The sequence below is a fragment of the Salminus brasiliensis genome, chromosome 1 (assembly GCF_030463535.1).
Source record: "Salminus brasiliensis chromosome 1, fSalBra1.hap2, whole genome shotgun sequence".
NCBI classification, from domain to species: Eukaryota; Metazoa; Chordata; class Actinopteri; order Characiformes; family Bryconidae; genus Salminus; species Salminus brasiliensis.
The window spans coordinates 1304903-1324946 of NC_132878.1; the positions used below are offsets into that span (position 1 = coordinate 1304903).

The following is a 20044-nucleotide window of genomic DNA, read 5'->3' on the forward strand; positions in this document are numbered from 1 at the left end:
AGTGGAGCTCATTAATGGTCATTAGGCTGAATGTGATGTGTGGTGGATTTATAAAGTACTCCATCTTTAATAACTGCACTGAATTTAAAGCTGATCCAGAAGAAGCTTCAGTCGGGATGAAAGTGTGGAGAAAGGGTCAACATCAAAAGTCTGGATTTTTCAGATTCAGGGCTCAGATTTCACAGTTCTTCTTTCACAAGGGTTGCCATGGTTTCCAAGGTCGAAAACTGTACCTGCTGACGGCATCACGGAGGGCGGTCTGCTGGTGGGGTGACTGCTTGGCCCCGCCCCTGTGTGCACCTGGGGGTGCTGACGTAGTCAACGCAGTGTTCTGCTATATAAGAACGTCCCGCGAGAACAACCGGCACTTCTGAACTTCCAATCACTCCTTATCTACAGCAGCTACAGTGTACAGCAGCCATGGCAACCACCGTACTGGGAATGCTGGGAGTTCTCCTGTATGCTGTGGCCGTGAGCGGCACGGCTAGCTCCGACTTCGACGTTCAGCTGGTAAGAAAGAACAATATTTATTCATAACTTCTTTAATGGGGTCCCTGAGGACCGGTTTGAGAACCACTGCCCTGAAGAACCTTTCAGTGGCTGGTTCCCCGCCTCAATTTAAAGTTACTTTCACAAAGGAATCAGGTCTGAAGTTTATGAGCGTGAGAAACATTTTACAGGTGTAGAGAACCTTCATTCTCTTGTACACAGGTCTACTCAGATCTTCTCAAAACCGTGTCTCAGGCATCAGCTCCATTCACCTCCACTGTGAACAGATTGTACTCACTGTAGATCCTTCAGATCAGCTGAGACGAGGTTTGGAGATGAACGGACTGAAGCTGATGGAGGTGTGTGTGTGTGTGTGTGTGTGTGTGTGTGTGTGTGTGTGTGTTTGCAGATCACTGGAAAGTGGTACGCGGTCCACGCTGCATCAAACGCCCCCTGGTTCGTCGCCCGTTTGAATGAGCTGCCAATGGAGTCGATCACCCTGACTCCACAAGCCAACGGAGACCTTCTGATGGAGAGCTCCTTCCAGGGGTAGAGTGAGAGAGAGAGAGAGAGAGAGAGAGAGAGAGAGAGAGACATTTGTTTGATGTGAAAGTGTTTGATGATTGTAAATGTGACTCAGTGCTCTCTCTCTCTCTCTCTCTCTCTCTCTCTCTAACAGTCCTGATGGTACCTGTAAGCAACTGAAAGATGTCGCTAAAAAGACTACAATTCCCGGACGGTTCACCTTCTACTTTGAGAGTGAGTCTGTAAACACTGTTCTCCTACAGTCAGAGTGAGTCTGTAAACACTGTTCCTCTACAGTCAGAGTGAGTCTGTAAACACTGTTCTCTTACAGTTAGAGTGAATCTGTAAACACTGTTCCTCTACAGTCAGAGTGAGTCTGTAAACACTGTTCCTCTACAGTCAGAGTGAGTCTGTAAACACTGTTCTCCTACAGTCAGAGTGAGTCTGTAAACACTGTCCTCCTACAGTCAGAGTGAGTCTGTAAACACTGTTCCTCTACAGTCAGAGTGAGTCTGTAACGCTGTTCTTTGACAGTCAGAGTGAGTCTGTAAACACTGTTCATCTACAGTCAGAGTGAGTCTGTAAACACTGTTTCTCTACAGTCAGAGTGAGTCTGTAAACACTGTTCTCCTACAGTCAGAGTGAGTCTGTAAACACTGTTCATCTGCAGTCAGAGTGAGTCTGTAAACACTGTTCTCCTACAGTCAGAGTGAGTCTGTAAACACTGTTCATCTACAGTCAGAGTGAGTCTGTAAACACTGTTTCTCTACAGTCAGAGTGAGTCTGTAAACACTGTTCCTCTACAGTCAAAGTGAGTCTGTAAACACTGTTTCTCTACAGTCAGAGTGAGTCTGTAAACACTGTTCATCTACAGTCAGAGTGAGTCTGTAAACACTGTTTCTCTACCGTCAGAGTGAGTCTGTAAACACTGTTCTCCTACAGTCAGAGTGAGTCTGTAAACACTGTCCTCCTACAGTCAGAGTGAGTCTGTAAACACTGTTCCTCTACAGTCAGAGTGAGTCTGTAAACACTGTCCTCCTACAGTCAGAGTGAGTCTGTAAACACTGTTCCTCTACAGTCAGAGTGAGTCTGTAAACACTGTTCCTCTACAGTCAGAGTAAGTCTGTAAACACTGTTCTCCTACAGTCAGAGTGAGTCTGTAAACACTGTTTCTCTACAGTCAGAGTGAGTCTGTAAACACTGTTCTCCTACAGTCAGAGTGAGTCTGTAAACACTGTTCATCTACAGTCAGAGTGAGTCTGTAAACACTGTTCATCTACAGTCAGAGTGAGTCTGTAAACACTGTCCTCCTACAGTCAGAGTGAGTCTGTAAACACTGTTCCTCTACAGTCAGAGTGAGTCTGTAAACACTGTCCTCCTATAGTCAGAGTGAGTCTGTAAACACTGTTCCTCTACAGTCAGAGTGAGTCTGTAAACACTGTTCTCCTACAGTCAGAGTGAGTCTGTAAACACTGTTCTCCTACAGTCAGAGTGAGTCTGTAAACACTGTTTCTCTACAGTCAGAGTGAGTCTGTAAACACTGTTCCTCTACAGTCAGAGTGAGTCTGTAAACACTGTTCTCCTACAGTCAGAGTGAGTCTGTAAACACTGTTCATCTACAGTCAGAGTGAGTCTGTAAACACTGTTCTCCTACAGTCAGAGTGAGTCTGTAAACACTGTTCATCTACAGTCAGAGTAAGTCTGTAAACACTGTTCATCTACAGTCAGAGTGAGTCTGTAAACATCCTCTCTCTCTCTCTCTCTCTCTCTCTCTCTCTCTCTCTCTCTCTCAGAATTCGACGCTCACAATGTGTTCCAGGTACTCGATGTGAAGTATGATGAATACATCATCGCCTACTTCATCATATCCGACGAAAATGAGAGGAACTACACCCTCAACAGGCTGCTGAGTAAGTGGTCCGATGTTTGAAACTTGCCATGCCTCTAATATAAGCCACACCCACCGCCTCATATTTGTATCTGCTTAAAGCCACGCCCTTTTATGATCTCACATATTCATGTTTTATGTCACACCTACTTCTCGCACTTCACTCACTTTAGCATTAAGCCACACCTACTCTCAACACCTTATTATTGTTTCTGCTTCAAGCCACACCCACTTTCAGTTAAAATAGGAATAAGTGTAAGGTGCTGGAAGTGGGTGTGTCTTAAAACAGAAATGAGTGTGTGTGTGTGTGTGTTTGTGCTGTTTCACAGGTCGTAAGAAAGAAGTGAGTGAGGAAGCGCAGAAGAAGTTCACCAGGGTCTCACTGGAACAGGGCATTAAACTCGGGAACTTCGCCACCCTGGTCAAAAGCGGTACGCCTGCAATGTACATTAATCTGTGTGAGATATGCTCATTATGCCCATCCTGAAATATCGTAATAATAATAATATTATTATAATATAATAGTAAATATAATAACAATCTTATTATTTTCTTAAAACATTCACTGAACAGGTAAAGTGAGCCTCCAATCTCTGAGCGATGCTGAGTCAGCGTTAACGGGGTCAGAGGTGGACCGATGAGCTCGGTCAGAGTCGGGTTTGGGGTGAAACTCTGCTTCACTCAGAGAAACGTACCTTTTATTTACCGTCCAAACCCAGCAGTGAACCTCCACGTATCTCCTGAGCTTCATATGGATCGATGTCCTTCATATCAGTTTACTCTACAGTCTTCTCAGTGTTAGCAAGGCCGCTAGCGGAGCTAACGCTCGCTAATCTAGCTGAACTGAGCAGGGTCTCTATCAGCCTTCAACCCAGTGTTCCCAAACCTGTGACTGTGACTGTTTTAAAGACCCACCTCGTACCCTCAGCTCAGCCAACGGCCATTAAACAGGTCCTCCGGCTAGCATCGCTAATATCCACAGCCAGAAGCAGGCATTTTCCCACAGTGATGTAGCGAACGCTAAAATAGCTCAAATCGAGTCCAGAAATCATCTTATCTGGTTATCAATCACTCAAAGATCAAAGCTTACTCATCTAAATCTGTTTTTAAACCTGAGAGTTTCTGAGAGACGTTTTAAAGAGGCTGTCGCTAATGTTAGCAGCTAACGACCTTCACTGATAATTCACTGCTGAACAGAGCTAGAGTTTCAGTCCTGAAGTAATTATTCAGTAATTAAGGTAGAAAAAGGCGACTGTGACGTCTACCACAGCTTTAGCATTAATGCTTTAGCTTCAGAAAGGGTTCGAATTCTTTAAAGCAGTGGCTACGTTAGCACAGCTAGCTAAAACAACCTAAGCACGTTACAGCTTGTGTAGATGTTTGGCTCTGTATTTAATAAACGTCTACTGTGATCACATGTTCTACTGTTATAGAATTCATACCTTCATTATATTATATACATTATAGACTGATATTATTACTGTTAATACTGTTGAGAAGTAATAGAGAACTCAACCGCTGCTAAAACTCTCACATATATATATACACATCTCTTAAATATGCTTTATTAATGCCTTAATATTAATATCCCTTCTATTACCAGAGAATAGCCCCACCCACCCCTGTGTACAGAAGCCCTGTACTGAGCACTACACCTCAGTGTGTGGGAAGCCTGGTCTAGGGGTGAAGGCGGTATTTCCACTCCTGCCCTTTTCCTTGTTGTCTAATCTGGGATTGTTCAGGGGCAATTCTACCGATCTCTACTGTAGCACTGCAGCTTCCTTCAGGATCAATAAAGTTCTTCTACTTTTCTAATCGACTTTCTTTCTCCTCTTCTCTAGAGACGTGCCTCTGAGCCGCCCGCCCTCACCTCCAGCTCCTGACACCACTGGACCTTCACTGGACCTTCGACTGGACCTTCGACTGGACAGACCCAGATCAGCTCCCACTAATCTAATGGCTAACCCGTTCTATCCTAAATCAGGAACCCAGCTCAGCTGATGTGTTTTAGTCTCCACACCTGAAGCCTTTACCAATAAATCATGATTTCTACCAGCAAAAGATGTGAAGTGGGATTTCTTTTAAATATAACTGTATGCAAAAGTTCGGACACCCATTTTAAATGAAGAAGTAATAAACGCTTCTGTAGCTCATCAAACACTAAACAGGATTTTCAGCAAATTCTAAACCACGAGTTCAGAGAAAATTAGAATGAAGTAAAATCTGCTGATCTGCTCAGTAAAACTCTGATATTAGAATAAACAGAAGGTGGAGGTGGTTCTCCATCATTGTGTTCATCATTAGAACATCTCCAAAGTTCTCCTTAATGGAGTCTAGTGTTATTTAGAGTTCTCCTCAGATCAACACCTGGTTTGGTGGTAAATCAGGGCTTAATGATGGTAAATCAGGTGAGCTGCTGCTGCTGCTGCTGCTGCTGCTGATGGAGTTGAACACATCCTCCACGCTGTGCTGGCTGGACTGGGGGGCGTCCAGGAGAAACCTGGAGGAACCGAGCTCTGTTCTTCAGACTAGCTCACCGACGAGCTCTCACTACTTTCTTCAGAATAAGAAGCTCTTGTTTCTCCTTTTTACTGGATTCATGTTCAGCTGCTTTATCTGATCTGATGAGATCTGGAGCTTCTACTGTAGAACACTCTCACTGCTGAGAGACACAGTTTAGTTGAGGTCTAATCCTAATCCGAGTCCAGCAGACTGACCCGAGCTGATGAGAACAGGCCGAGACTCAGCCAGACTGAGGGTCCTCCGAGAAAAGAGACGCCAGTGCAGGAAAATACTTTGCCTTTTATTTCCTTTTTAGCTCTTTTTTTAAACAAATGTAAAGTTACACCCATGACAACACAAAGTTCTGATCCGCTTTTAAGAAGTGTTTACATCTTCGCTCTCTCTTTACAGATGTGTGTACAAAACAATAAGTTACAGTCCCATAGAATCCAAGTTACACTGAACTATACAACAAAGTTTAAACGCTGACCAAATAAATAATCTTACTAGAAAAGGACCACAGGGGCGGGGTTTGGGGGCGGGTTTAAGCAGGGGGTGGGGAGGAATGGCGTTGATCAATTCGAGACGGACACCTTGGCTTCTACCATTTTTTTATTGAGAAATACGTCCAGTTTTAAGACGTTATATTTACAGTGTTGACCCCTTTACTTTTAAGACTTCTGCATTTTGCCTTGGTACGCCGGATATCAGCTGATCAGTGCTTGGAGTTGATCCCAGGTTCTGTGTTTTTGTTTGTCCACCCTGTTTATTGAGGATGGGGTGGGTGGTGGGGGGGGGGGGGGTGGGGGTGAGATCTGGGGAGTTTCCTGACCATGGACCCAAAATTTCCATTTTGTTTGATCACGTTTGCCTTATGACACGATGCTCCTTCATGCTGGAGAAAGGATGGTTCATCACCACATTGCTCCAGGATCACTGGGAGAAGTTGGAGCCTACTCCCTTGGATGAGAAGCAACCCCACACATGAACATAAGTCTCAGGATGCTTTACTGTTGGCATGACATGTCAGAGAAAATAAACTCCACAGTCCGATCCCTATACCTCCTTCAGAAGGCCAGTCTGATCTTCATGCTTTTCTTTGCTGCCCTTCTTGACACCAAGCCATCCTCCAAAAGCCTTCACCTCACTGTGCGGTCAGATGCACTCCCACCAGTCTTCTGCCATCCCTGAGCAAGCTCTGCACTGGAGGTGACCCGATCACATAGCTGCATCCTCTGTAGGAGATGGTCCTGGTGCTTGCTTGACTTTCTTGAGCACCCTGAAGCCGTCTTGACTGCGCTTGAACCTCTCTCCGTAAAGAGGTTCTGCTCTTCTACTCAGCGTGACAGAGCAGTCATCCTGGTCAACACGTTCTCCTGAGCTAACGAGAAGGAGACGAAGGCTGTGGGTGGTGGTGGTGGTGGAAGTAGTGGTGGAAGGCTGTGGGTGGTGGTGGTGGTTGGTGGCTGTAGGTGGTGGTGGTGATAATGATGGAATAATATAATAATCATAATATAGTATAACTAATATAATATCACAGTAGAGATGGTGAGAGTAATGTGAGTAATGGTGGTTTATGGTGGTATAATAATAATAATAATAATAATAATAATAATAGTAGCTAATAGTTTAAGTCTTGTAAACTTCAACACAGTCACTAGGCAGGTAGCAGTAGGGTGAGCAGCTGGTCTGACGCGGGTAACAGGGTCAGGAAAGGTCATTTACTGGGAGAAGGTAAAGAGACAGAGTTAGTTCTGAGAGGATTTTATAGAGATCAGAGAATGTTGGGCAGTATCAGAGTTTGTCTGACGACTCCGGCAGGTCTGACTATAACAGCCTCATTAAAAGGAGAAAGCCAGAAGGCAACACAGACATGGGAGCTCCCTGAAACACTAGTGAACCGTGAACCCCTGGATCTGCAACTGTTCTCTAAAGGGAAACATTATAGTAAATAGTAGTAATGAGAAATACTACCTAATGTAAACAATGCTAATGATCAGACTGGTTCCAGTGACTGGATCCCCATTTAGGTGCAGAAAGTTCCTGCTGGGAGAAACTGACTGCAACTGCAGGAAATTGCTGGAATTCTGGAACTGAATACAGAATGTTATTGGGCTGATTCAATAAACACTCTGTAATCAGTTACCTTTTAATTAGACTTTATTCCAACTGATATATGTATTATATTTGATCTCTCCAACTTAATTAAGATTTACTGTAATTTAATTTGATCATGTTGTGTTTTTTACTTTATTTGATTTACTCATTTTTATTGATTGTATAATTTATGCAATTGAATTTGATTTTTGTTTTGCAATTAATTATAATTATGCATAAATAATTTCCACAGTTTAATCACATTCAGGCAAAGATTGCTTTGGTTTTACAGCATTATGTTTAGAGTAATTAGCACACTGGAGCACATACTGCTGTACATACTGGGTAGTTACTATGTACTTATAAATTACAAAAATTAGACGGTTGTTTTAATTACAACTTGAAAAATTGCTGATAGAACTTTTGAAACTCTAGATAGCATCTATTCTTCCTTAGGAAGTTCAGAATTGTGTAACACGACTACCACATCCTGAAGAACTGCTCTTCTGCATAAAATTATCTAAACCAACAAATCACATCTTCAGAAGGTCCTCAGTACATATTAAACCACTGACCCTTATCTGAAAACTGTACTGTCTGTAGAAGGATAGAAGACGACTGAACTCAGAGTGACAGCTGTGAGTGGTAGGTGATCACAGTTATACACCCATCTCTTGCTCGACTGAAGTACATACACCTTTTATGCAAAGTATTTAATGCTGAAACATCAGATAAATAAGATGAATGAAATTAGACAGTGTTTGTTCTTTGTCATGTTTTTACTGTAATCATAAATAAATATATTAAATCATTTAAAAAACCTTAGGTTGTCTTAATTAAAAAAATGAACTGAAGACACTTTTAGAGGATAATGGTAAACTGAGACCTCCATACGGTCAAAATTGGATCCTCAACTTTTCAGTTAAACAAACAGATTGAGGGAGAAGCAATAATTACCTACTGTAAATAATTTCTCCTTCTTCAAACACTTCACAGATTCAAACACTAAAATATACAATAAGATCCAGTTTTATTTATCATGACACGTTTAACCTCAAATCAAATCAAACTTGAAAAGTCATTTCATTAAAAATGGCAAACATTTATAAGCAAATCAATTACAAATCAAAATGTATTGATCACATATATAGTCAATCAGGGTACAACTAGTAGTGAAATGCTTGCTTTTGGTAAAGTTTTTACCTGATTTACTGAACTTTTACTTTTTGTCAGAATTTATAGCATAATAGCATTAAATGAATGAATTGCATTGTGTTGAAGTAACTGTTTTCTGTAAGATGAACAAAAACTTTGAATTAAATAAATGAAATCTATTGGTTTAGATCTACAGAAGATTCCACTCTACTGAAAACTAACTCACCTGCTCTGAGATGTTTCAGTGATGTTCCTTCAACCAGTGAATGTTGTGTTGAGTCTGTTTATGCTGCTCTCTGTTCCTTCAGACTGGATGAAGCTCGGCTACCCTTCAGTTCATGTGTCAGAAAGTATCTCCTCTACCTGTTAAATACGAGGTTCTGTAAAGTAAAGGTGTGGTGGATCTGACACATGGAGCTCACTCTGCTGATTGAATCTGATTGGAGAGTCCTGTGTGTGAAGCTCTGAAAAGTGGGGGTCAGGAGTGAGTTCAGAGCTCCTGCTGTTTTTCTCTTTTAGAAGAAAGCTGAAGAAACTTCTCTAGTGTGAGGAAGATCTACAGGAGCAGGATGGAGAAGACAGAGGACGTGTACCAGACTCTCCACCAGCCTCCAGCCGTGAAGAACACACACCCACCACACGGTGAGACCCGGCCTTACCCAGCACCACCATGACCGCTTCATTAAAGTGATCAGAATTCTTCATTTAGACCTTAATTACACAAATTAATTTCTGCGTTCTGTCTCTTCCACCTCCGATCATCTCTTATACAGAGTCAGCGAGGGGCAGCAAGTGGATGATGATGCTGTTGGTCTTCAACTCTTTGTCACTGATCGCAATATTGATCCTGATCGGACTCTTTAGTAAGTCTTTTACAGATTAAACACTTGAACAGTGCAGCTGTGTGTGTGTGTGTGTGTGTTATCAGTTTGAGTTTCTGATCATTTTCCAAGTCACACTCTAACTAATGTATTAGTAATCAATGCAGAAATACATACCAATTCCGAAGGGTTCCCTTCGTTTTTCTTGCAGCTGTGATTAGAATGAGGCCCAAAATAAGATTTTACCTGGGATGCTCCTCTCAGATGAACCAACTCATCTTAGTATTTGCGCACCCGCATCATTTGTAGACACTGTGTAGGCCAAATATAAAGGCAGATCAAGTCAGGTGTATTTACACACATGGACAAAATTGTTGGTACCCCTCGGCTAAAAAAAGAAAAACCCACAAAGGTCACAGAAATAACTTGAATCTGACAAAAGTAATGATAAATAAAAATTCTAGGAAGATTAATCAATGAAAATATGACATTGATTTTGAACCATTGCTTCAACAGAATTATTTTAAAAAGTAAACTCATTAAACTGGCCTGGACAGAAATGATGGCACCCCTGAAAATAATGTGACCAAAGGGACATGTTAAATCAAGGTGTGTTCACTAATTAGCATCACAGGTGTCTACAATCTTGTAATCAGTCAGTGGGTCTATATATAGGGACACAGGTAGTCACTGTGCTGTTTGGTGACATGGTGTGGTCCGACGGTCCGGCATTGGTCTGGCGGATACGAGCTGTGCAGAGCTAGCATAGTACCACTAGCTGAGGTAACCTGGCCGTAACATTTGTTTGTTTACCAAAAGACCGTCTGCCTTTCTTTGTGTCAGTTTCATATGATGTCACATGTGGCTTTCTGTGTCTCTATATGGCTTTAAAGGTAAAGGTGCACGTATTTGTCACTGTACACTGTACAGCGAAATGTGTCCTCCGCATTTAACCCATCTGGTAGTGAACACACACTCACACACACACACACACACACACACACATGTGTTAGGGGCAGTGAGTACACACACACACCCAGAGCGGTGGGCAGCCAACTCCAGCGCCCGGGGAGCAGAGAGGGTAAAGGGCCTTGCTCAAGGGCCCAACAGTGGCAGCTTGCCGAGCCCGGGAATCGAACCCACAACCCTGTTATCGATAACCCGGCGCTCTAACCGCTAAGCCACCACTGCGTTTCACGCAACTTTATCTTTCCAACCATCAAACCGATCTAACTCAACTCGCAAATTAAAATGAGAGCAGAAGGGTTCTCTACTAAGTATGTGGTGAAGGGGTTGATCTGTGCTGAATCTGGAGAAAGTCCTTGTTGTATTATCTGTGTTGAGATATTTAAATTGATCTTGTTTGATTGGTTTATTTACAAACAGCTGAAAGTTTGTACATTTATTGAATAATTTTGATGCCATGATGCATTTCCATTGGTAAAGAACACTGACAGTGACGTAATCTTTAAAGATTTATACTCACATTTCCTTTCCAGAAAAGATTTAAGATTTAAGTAAACTAAACTTTAAGTTAACTGAAAGTGGTTATTTAATGGCATCATTTAAAGATCCGTTTGTAGCACCTTTATTTTTAGGATTGTGTATTAGACCGAAGACTATTTGGTGTGAAGATTAGCTTGATGTGTATGTTTATAAGTGTTTCATGGGAATTTGCTTATACATCTTTAAAAAAGGCAAGTAATCCAAAACTGATGGAATATAATCAGAAATCCTTTGGATTACATTACTGTTAAATCTAAGACTGTTAGACACAAGAACAGTTTTTACACTCAGGCCATCACCTTCATCAACAGCTGATCACCATCATCAGCTACAGGCCACAGATATTACTGATAAACTCTTATCACTCTTATCCTGCAGTTACTTTACCATTACTGCACCGTTACTCATCTCATGTTTACACTGCTGTGTTTACACAATATTCAATCTGTATAGAGCTGCATACTGCTGTAAAGCACACTGTATAGAAATGTGCTGGTATAGTCTGTGTATACTGTGTACTCTATGTACTGTCTGTAAATGATATGTAGAGTAGCTGTATATTGTTAACACTAGAGAGACGCTAACAGCCGGAAACTAATTCCTTGTGTGTGTGAACATACTTGGCCAATAAATCTGATTCTGAATTACATTTTTTAATGTACGATTAACTTTTACGATTGTAAAGTAACCCTCCCAACGCTGCCAACTGCAGAAGTGCTGTCAATCAAATATTTTTACATGGCACAGATAAAATACCAGCTGTAGTCCATCATGATCACTAGCAGGAAGTTAGGAGGTCTAGGTCTTGGCAGGTTCTGCAGCACTGAATTAACCATTACTGTGGATATGTTTTGACCTTGTGTTGATGTTCCTCCTACAGCTGGTGTCAGACTGTTCCTCAATCTTCTCCATCTGTACCTCATTTGTTGTTCAGTTCTGATGAGGGTTGATCACTGGGTTTGCTGTGTTTGTTGTTTTTCAGGGCCAGGATTGGAGGAGGATAAAGGGGTGTGGCTTCTTCATGATAATTCTTTCTACTTCATCTGGGAGGCAGAAGGGAACTGTTCTAAAGCAGGGAACTACTGTAGCGCTAAAGCAGACAACATCAGACTGGCTGTTTTAACACCGAAACTGAGGGTAATTTACCATCTGTGTAACGATGATAGTAACTATATTCAGGGACCCTACAAACCACCCTACCCTACCCTACCAACCACACAGAAACACCCTAAAACACTTTAAATATGACTTGAAAGGTCCAGTAACTTTCAGGAATACTCTCAAAACACCTAACAGATACATATATGGGCCTCATGGTCGGGACCTACATAATTGGCGTAGTTGGCAGGGTGCATAAAGGTGAATTGGGATCTTGAAAGCTTTGAGGGTTTTTTTGTAAAGCCCAAGTATTTTGTGAGTTTGCACTATTTTAAGGCGAAGGAAAGAACAGTTTCTTTGTGGTTTTGTAATTGTATTTGTTTATTTAGCTAAATATGTCTACTATAGAAGGCAATACGGCAGGTAAGACAGTCAACTGTCAATGATCAAAAGCCAATCTGCACCAAGAGCCCTTCCAGCTTCAAGTACGGCTCGGCTCGACTCGCCATCCCTCAAAGACGAGTGTCCAGGCTTTTTTCTGTCCTGCATCGAAGTGGTGGAACGAGCTTCCCCTGGGTATCCGAACAGCCCAACGCTCACTGTCTCCAAACCCAGACTGAGGACCCTCCTCTTCTGAGAGTACTTGGGTGAAGAGTAGAGTATTAAACTTATTTAAACTAGCTGAGGTTCTTCTTCAGTAAATAGTGGAGCACTTTTGTAAGTCACTCTGGAGAAGAGATAAATGCCATAAATGTAAATGTTACCTGAGAAAATTCAATAGCACAGGCTGAAAATTATAGACTTGGACAATGCAATACATACTTGGACAATAAATATGATTCTGATTCTCATTCTGATATAGGCGCCTCCACCCTTCCCATTATGAGCTGGTAAAAGGTCACATTTCAGAGCTTTAAGACCATAGACTTACAAATCAAGTCCCTATGGCTGAAAGTGATAAAGTTAAGACTGCTTTCTGAACACCATTTGGACTTTTTGAATTTAATCGTATAATTTTTGGATTTTGTAATGCTCCAAGCATGTTCCAGCAACTAATGCATATTCTGCATATTAATTTACATTTATATTTATGGCATTTAGCGGACGCTCTTATCCAAAGCGACTTACAAGGTCACTCGTATTACAGAGGAGGGCCAATGCAGTGTTAGGAGTCTTGCCCAAGGACTCTTATTGGTGTAGCACAGCATGATCACCCAGACCGGGAATCGAAGCCCAGTCTCCCACATGGTCAGCGATGAACGGTTAAGCAATGAACAGTTCTAATCTTTGCTTCTGTATTTGGATGACATCGTAATTTTTTCTTCCACTTTTGACTTACAGTCAAAACAGTGCAGTGCCTGGAATTGGGCTCAAGTGGTTACAGCAATATAACCTAAAGCTTAAGTTGACCAATTGCCATTTTTTCGAATATTAGGACAAATATTTGGGGCCTTTGGTATCATCAGGTGGTGTGGCAACTGATCCAGAGAAATGAAGGCAGTGCCTGAGTGGAAGCGTCCCCAGACAGTAACAGAACTTAGATCTTTCCTTAACCCTAACCCTAACACTTTCATGTCCTACTATCGTAGGATTGAGGAAGGCTTTGCCAAACATGCCACATCACTTGTTGCCACGTGTCTACACTGCAAGGGGGGAAAAAAAGGGCCAAGACAAAGTCTGTAGATGGACAGTGGAGTGACTTTTGCGAAGAAGCTTTCAAAGCACTGAAATCAAAGCTCGTGAGTGCATCTGTGCTGGGTTATGTTGATTGCTCAAAATGTTGTACTGGAGATCTACACTAGCCATGTGGGACTTGGGGCTGTCTTATCTCAATATCAAGAAGGTGGTCGCAGGCCAATAGCTTATGCCAGTCGTAGACTGCTGGTGAGTAAGAGAAACCTGTCCAATTACAGTTCCATGAAGTTAGAATAGCTTGACCTGAAGTGGGCTGTCACTGATAAGTTAAGAATACTTCTTATTACAATACAAAGTTCACAGTCTTCACACATAATAACCCCCTAAGCTACCTGCAAACAGCCAAATTTGGGGCAGTGGAACAGCATTGGGCATCCCAATTAGCTTTGTTTAACTTTGATATTAAGTATCGGCCTGGATTGTCTAATCAGAATGTCCACATGTACAGCACCACAGTCCCTTCAAGAAACTGCTTCTGGCTTTTCTATTCCCGTGCAGGCGTGGGCTGTCAAAGTTACAGTATCCACTATAGATGCTGCTCCTCTTCGACCCAAGGTGGACTTACAAAGGTTATGACCCTGCGATTGGGCCATTCTTGCAATATTGGTATAGACATGAACCTCCAAATGCTGTGGAACTGCATGCTCTTGGAAGAGGTTGTCATGGCATGTTAGGGCAGACCAAGATGGATGAACACTCGCAGAGATGGATACAAAGAAAGACAAAACAAAACTAGCTTAAACACAAGGGGCGCAAAACTGTGAACACAACCAGAACATGACAACAAAAAAGGCAAACAACAAACCTGGGACTGGGAGAAGCCGGGAGCTGAGCAGACGTTAATGGACTACACAGGTGAAAACCAAAGAGGGAACCTGAACCTAAACCAACAGGCAGAGCCTGGGCATGGGGACACTAAAGCTAAACAAGGGGTGAGCCATGCTCTAAAAACTAGAGAGGGGTAGCCGGGTAACCAACCGTAAACCAAACGGCAAGGCCGACCTAACCTAAAAATGCAGTGTGCTGCTGCAAGCGTGCAGGGAGACCTACTCCTGAACATGGGTAAAGCACCGGAGCTGACCTGAACACACCAGAACGTGCGAGGAACCTCGAGGCGTACTAGATGTTCCAGACGATTCAATTCTCGGCAGAGAACTACGGTATTGAGGCTCCTTAAGTACCCCCAGTCCCAGGTGTTACACATGAACCAAACTCACATGAACACAAATGAACATGAATCGACTCAAATGAACATGAATCTAAAGAAACAAACAGGAAGTCCTTATTTGGGTCTGTGGGCGGCGGATCAAAATCGCCCCAGGGGAGGGCGCGATACAGAGTGCCTGACAGAGATGTTTCTGGTCTTACATGTGGAAGATGATTGAGCAATGGTGCAGTTCACTTTAGAAGTTCAGATGGTGTAAAGCCAACTAGTATGTGGAAAATAGTAGCTTCCTTTTTATTATAGCAATTTAAATCAAAGTGAGGAACAAGCTTTGAGGGTTTTTTTGGAGTGTACTGTTCATGTGTATTTGTATAATTTATTTGATCATTTTGTAGTGTTCACTTATTTTATTAATTTATTTTTGATATATTTTTGTTTGTGTTGTATTTTTGTTGTATTGTTTGTGTGTGACATGGTTTCTTTCCTTTATATTGGCCAATCTTTTACTAGTGAAATGTTATTATTTTATTATTTATTTATTATTAACGCTATATATGAAATAATATTGTGTAAAATAATAATTATCATACCAAACCTGAGTGGGAACTAATGGGATTGCTTGACCTCCTATAGCCACAAGGTGGTGTTGTGTATATAACTATTTTAGGATCAGCTAAAGGGAGGTGTAGTAGTAGCACCTTAGCAGTACCCTAAAAACAGCCAAATACAAATACATAGCAACACCATAGCAACCACCTAACAATACCATAGAAACCACCTAACAATTGCCTAACAACATCATAGCAACCACCTAGTAATGTCCTATGCTTACATTTGTGCCATTTTGCAGACGCTCTTATGCAGGGTCTGCCGTTCGGACAGAGCTGAAAATCTACTGTTTCTGCCTCTGGTGTAAATGCACTGTGTGTGTTTGTGTGTGTGTGTGTGTGTGTGTGTGTGTGTGTGTGCAGGACTGGCTGATTACTCAGGCTAAAGGAAGAAGGCTGCTGGTTGCAGAGGTGAGCTTCAACCCCAGTGTAGGGTACGACTGATGACATCACTGATGAGCTCAGTGGTGTAAAACACACTAATGGTGTTGAACAGTAAAGGTGTGTGTGTGTGTGTGTGTGTGTGTGTGTGAGTGTGTGTGTGTGTGTGTGTGTAGTGGAGAGCTCTGGGTGTGATGATGAACTGACTGCAGCTGTAACTCTACAGGATGAGAGTCTGAGTGGGTGTAAACTGGTGGGTGATCCGGTACACTTGGAGACGCCTTTCACCCCTGGAGAAGAGCAAGGCTGGGTGTGTGAGCACCAGCACGAGGTAAAGGGGCATGGCTTACAGCAGAGGTCACTAATAGGCAGAATCAGACGCCGTCCTCTCTGGGCCAGGACCTAAAACCGAAAAACTGTAAAACCAGGCCACTTACAGACCAATCACATGCGGTGTATATGTATCACACTTGATGCTACTCAGCCAATCAGATCTGTGTGTTATGATGATGGATGAGGTTCCTTCTCATGGCGGCTCCAAAAGGAGAGCAGTAGAGGGAAAACCGAGGCTCTTCTGAACCCGTAGGGCTCATGTGCTCAGAGACCGTGGCCATCATTAAAAGCAGTGGTGTGGGGCGGGACTACGAGATTGGTTGGTGGTTGATGTGGCGCAACAGATAACACCACTACCTGCTGGTGAGCTACCTCACCACGTGGGAGACTGGGGTTCAATTCCTGGGCTGGGTGACTGTGCTGCGCTACACCAATTAGAGTCCCTGGGCAAGACTCCTAACACTACACTGACCCTCCTCTGTAATACGAGTTACCTTGTAAGTCGCTCTGGATAAGAGCGTCAGCTAAATGCCATAAATGCCATAAAATGCGACGAGTTATTAAAGATGGACAGAAGTGAGGAGCTCCACAGTTGGGGGAAATGCTTGTAGACCTGAAGTCTAGGGTTTGTAGCCTCCGTCAGAATGAGTGAGCTTCAGCATGGGTCTGCTCTTCATTAGCCTAGGAGATGGATTATTAGAATATTAATGGCCTCTGTTGGTGGATAAGGTATATATATATAATAACTCACACCACTGAGTGTGAGTGTCAGAGTTGACGTACTAGTAGAAGCATGAGAGATAATAATGTGGTTGGTGTGGTGCCACAGATAACACCACCATCTACCATTGCGTTACAACAACACCATGTGGGAGACCAGGGTTCGATTCCTGGTCTGGGTGACTATGCTGCGCTACACCAATAAGAGTCCTTGGGCAAGACTCCTAACACTGCACTGGCTCTCCTCTGTAATACGAGTAACCTTGTAAGTCGCTCTGGATAAGAGCGTCTGCTAAATTCCATAAATGTAAATGTAATAAAGTGGCCAGTGACTGAAAGCACAGGATAGGGGTTTCTAATATAGTGGCCAATTGGTCAGGTTTAGAGTGAGAAACTGACCATAAATACTGCAGAAATAAACAGAATTGTAATTGAACTGTATTTGTATTTGATTGGATATTTAGCTGTTGACTTCATTAAAAGTTCATTAACAGGAAATGAACAGGCCCTGAATCATAACACAGTTTAGATATATTGATGTTCTGAACATCGGCTTGAGGAACTTTTCTCTAGCTTATTCAATTTTTGATGAAATACCCCAGTTCATCCTGTTTTACAGATATTATTTGGACCACCTGGACCACCTGGACCACCTGGACCAGCAGGACCCACAGGACCAGTAGGACCACGTGGATTTTCTGGAACACCTGGACCTTCTGGACCTCCTGGACCACCTGGACCTCCTGGACCAAAGTAATGTTGCAAGTTCCATTTGAAAACACCTTCATTCCCAAAGCAGTAGACTGTAATCTGAGTAGACTTCGGTACATCTCACAGTCTGCTTTTACACCCTTAATAACCAAGCCTCTGCTTTTTCTAATGATCCAGTGATGATCATGACCATGATCTCAGTTTCTTTTCAGGTTTATAAAATAAGGAGAAAGCAGCGTGGTGTGTGAAGGGTGTGTGGACGATTAGACTCCCCTGTTGTTGATTTAGGAAATTCAGTGACTGTAAATGTACTGTAAACTACAGTGACCCCTGATTACCATCAGAGGGCAGCATAGACTTTCAGGTTACAGCTCCTCCAAAACCTGAAGCTGGAGTAAGCCAAAACTAAATGATCAGACTAAATGATCAGACTAAATGATCAGACTAAGTGATCAGAGTAAATGATCAGACTAAGTGATTAGAGTAAATGATCAGACTAAATGATCAGACTAAATGATCAGACTAAGTGATCAAAGTTAATGATCAGACTAAATTATCAGACTAAGTGATCAAAGTAAATGATCAGACTAAGCGATCAGACTAAGTAATAGCCAAGCAAGGAGGTTTAAAGTTGGGGGAGATATTTGTAGACCAGCATGGGTCTGCTCTTAGCTCCTTCTTAATTAGCCATAGTAGATGAATTATTAGAATATTAATTGGACCCTCTGGTGGTGGATAAGGGTCACTGCAGTTTTCACACCACTGATCAGAGTTGATATATAAGTAGAAGAACGAGGTGTTTCTAATAAAGTGGCCAGTGTTAGCTACAGACCTCCAGACCTCGTATGTGCTTCATTAGTGATGAGATAATGAGGGAACAGGCCACACCTGACCATTAAACTGCTTATCAGGTAATAGTCTGATTCTGAGTCTGTGTGAATGGAGGAACTGTGTAAAAATGGCTGGAATTCTGAAAATACTCGAATTAAAGCTGAAAGTCTGAACTTCAGTCACATCTTAAGTTCTTCATTTCAAATCCACTGGGATTGTCTACAGAGATAAAGATACAACAGTACAGAACAGTTGTGTCACTGTCCAAATACTTACGGACCTGACTGTGTGTATGCTATGTATTGTCGCTGTGTCACTTTTCACTTTTCTCCATAATGTGAATCTGCAGTTGTTCTTTATACTGTCTCCGAATTTCATGATGAACGGACCAATAGAAACGCTCCAACATGACTCTAAGTAATAATGTCTACCTTGACTTCCATTGAGAGCTAATAAGGATTTTTCCTTCTTATGTAAAGCTTATATTTTGGAGATTCAAGGCTTTTGAATGACTGCAACTATTGTCTATATATTGATAAATACATGTATTTGATGTACGGTCATGTGGGAAAAAGAGGACACCCCTAAGAAGCTGTGTCTTTTTGAACAGATTTTAACATCTGGACATTTGATCAATAAGACAAGACCTCCATATTCACCATTAGTATCAATTACTGTGTTGGACACAGATGGATTTTGGCCTCCACCTTTAACCCAGCCATGCAGTAAACACACACACTAGCAATAGGCACCAGGGGATTAGGGCCTAGCTCAAGGGCCCAACAGTGGCAACTTTCCAAACCCAGATATCTCACCCCAACCCTGCCATCAATACCTCCTGCTCAAACCACTGAGCCACCACTGACCCACAATCCTGAGGGATGGAGGTAACCTACCAATTTATAGCAGGACTGAACGCTGTCTGTATTTTAACGTCTGCAATCTTTCCTACGTCGTCATCATCGGCCTAAACCGACTCCACCGTCCTCCTGAAGATGGGGTGAGTGCTTGAGGTAAACAGTGCTGACCTTAGTCAGTTGTTTTTATTAGATGGATGGATACTTTATTGATCCCAAAGGAACTTTAGCAGCCAGTAGCAGTTACACAATACAGCACAGTAATACAGTACAATAATTACAATAATAACAGTAAAAAACAGGTCCTCCCCTGCCACCACCCCCCATGTCAGAGCAGCTGCACACCCTCCTACCACTGCTACCTGTCTAATGATCATGTTAAACCTAAATGGACTCTTAACTATCTGCCACTATTATTATCACCACTATTACCCATCATTCCTCTCATTACTCTGACCATCACCGCCATGACTACAGTATATTAAGTTATTCTACACCATGATTATTATATTATGATTATGAATATGCTGCACACCTTTATTCAGATGACAATACTGAATAAATATGTGCATGTATTGTTATTAAAGTAAAGTAAAGTGTCAATTATTGTCTGTTTAAGTGTATGAACAGGTATTTTGTCAGTTTTAGTCATGCAAAAACCT

General features: G+C 42.2%; 2 protein-coding genes across 2 annotated transcripts; both read left to right on the forward strand.

Annotated features, from left to right (window-relative positions):
- The first annotated feature begins 420 nt into the window (after positions 1 to 420).
- On the forward strand, positions 421 to 4903 carry LOC140537035 (lipocalin-like). The gene is made up of 6 exons (XM_072659188.1): positions 421 to 510; positions 899 to 1038; positions 1169 to 1248; positions 2808 to 2924; positions 3232 to 3346; positions 4744 to 4903. The coding sequence occupies exons 1-6, from the start codon at positions 421 to 423 to the stop codon at positions 4901 to 4903; spliced, it is 702 nt and encodes a 233-aa protein (XP_072515289.1).
- A 3187-nt stretch (positions 4904 to 8090) lies between these two features.
- On the forward strand, positions 8091 to 17748 carry LOC140566074 (uncharacterized). Its single transcript, XM_072692266.1, has 7 exons — positions 8091 to 8146; positions 9176 to 9298; positions 9430 to 9519; positions 11966 to 12120; positions 15913 to 15960; positions 16157 to 16261; positions 17603 to 17748. Exons 2-7 carry the CDS (start codon positions 9226 to 9228, stop codon positions 17738 to 17740), a joined length of 609 nt encoding a protein of 202 aa, XP_072548367.1. The 5' UTR covers positions 8091 to 8146; positions 9176 to 9225; the 3' UTR covers positions 17741 to 17748.
- The last annotated feature ends 2296 nt before the right edge of the window (positions 17749 to 20044 follow it).

Coding starts and splice junctions, on each gene's coding strand:
- LOC140537035 (XM_072659188.1), top strand. CDS start 421: ATGGCAACCACCGTACTGGGAATGCTGGGAGTTCTCCTGTATGCTGTG. Junction 511..898: donor CCGACTTCGACGTTCAGCTG/GTAAGAAAGAAC, acceptor GTGTGTTTGCAG/ATCACTGGAAAGTGGTACGC. Junction 3,347..4,743: donor AAAAGCGGTACGCCTGCAAT/GTACATTAATCT, acceptor CCTCTTCTCTAG/AGACGTGCCTCTGAGCCGCC.
- LOC140566074 (XM_072692266.1), top strand. CDS start 9,226: ATGGAGAAGACAGAGGACGTGTACCAGACTCTCCACCAGCCTCCAGCC. Junction 9,520..11,965: donor GATCCTGATCGGACTCTTTA/GTAAGTCTTTTA, acceptor GTTGTTTTTCAG/GGCCAGGATTGGAGGAGGAT. Junction 16,262..17,602: donor TGTGTGAGCACCAGCACGAG/GTAAAGGGGCAT, acceptor CCTGTTTTACAG/ATATTATTTGGACCACCTGG.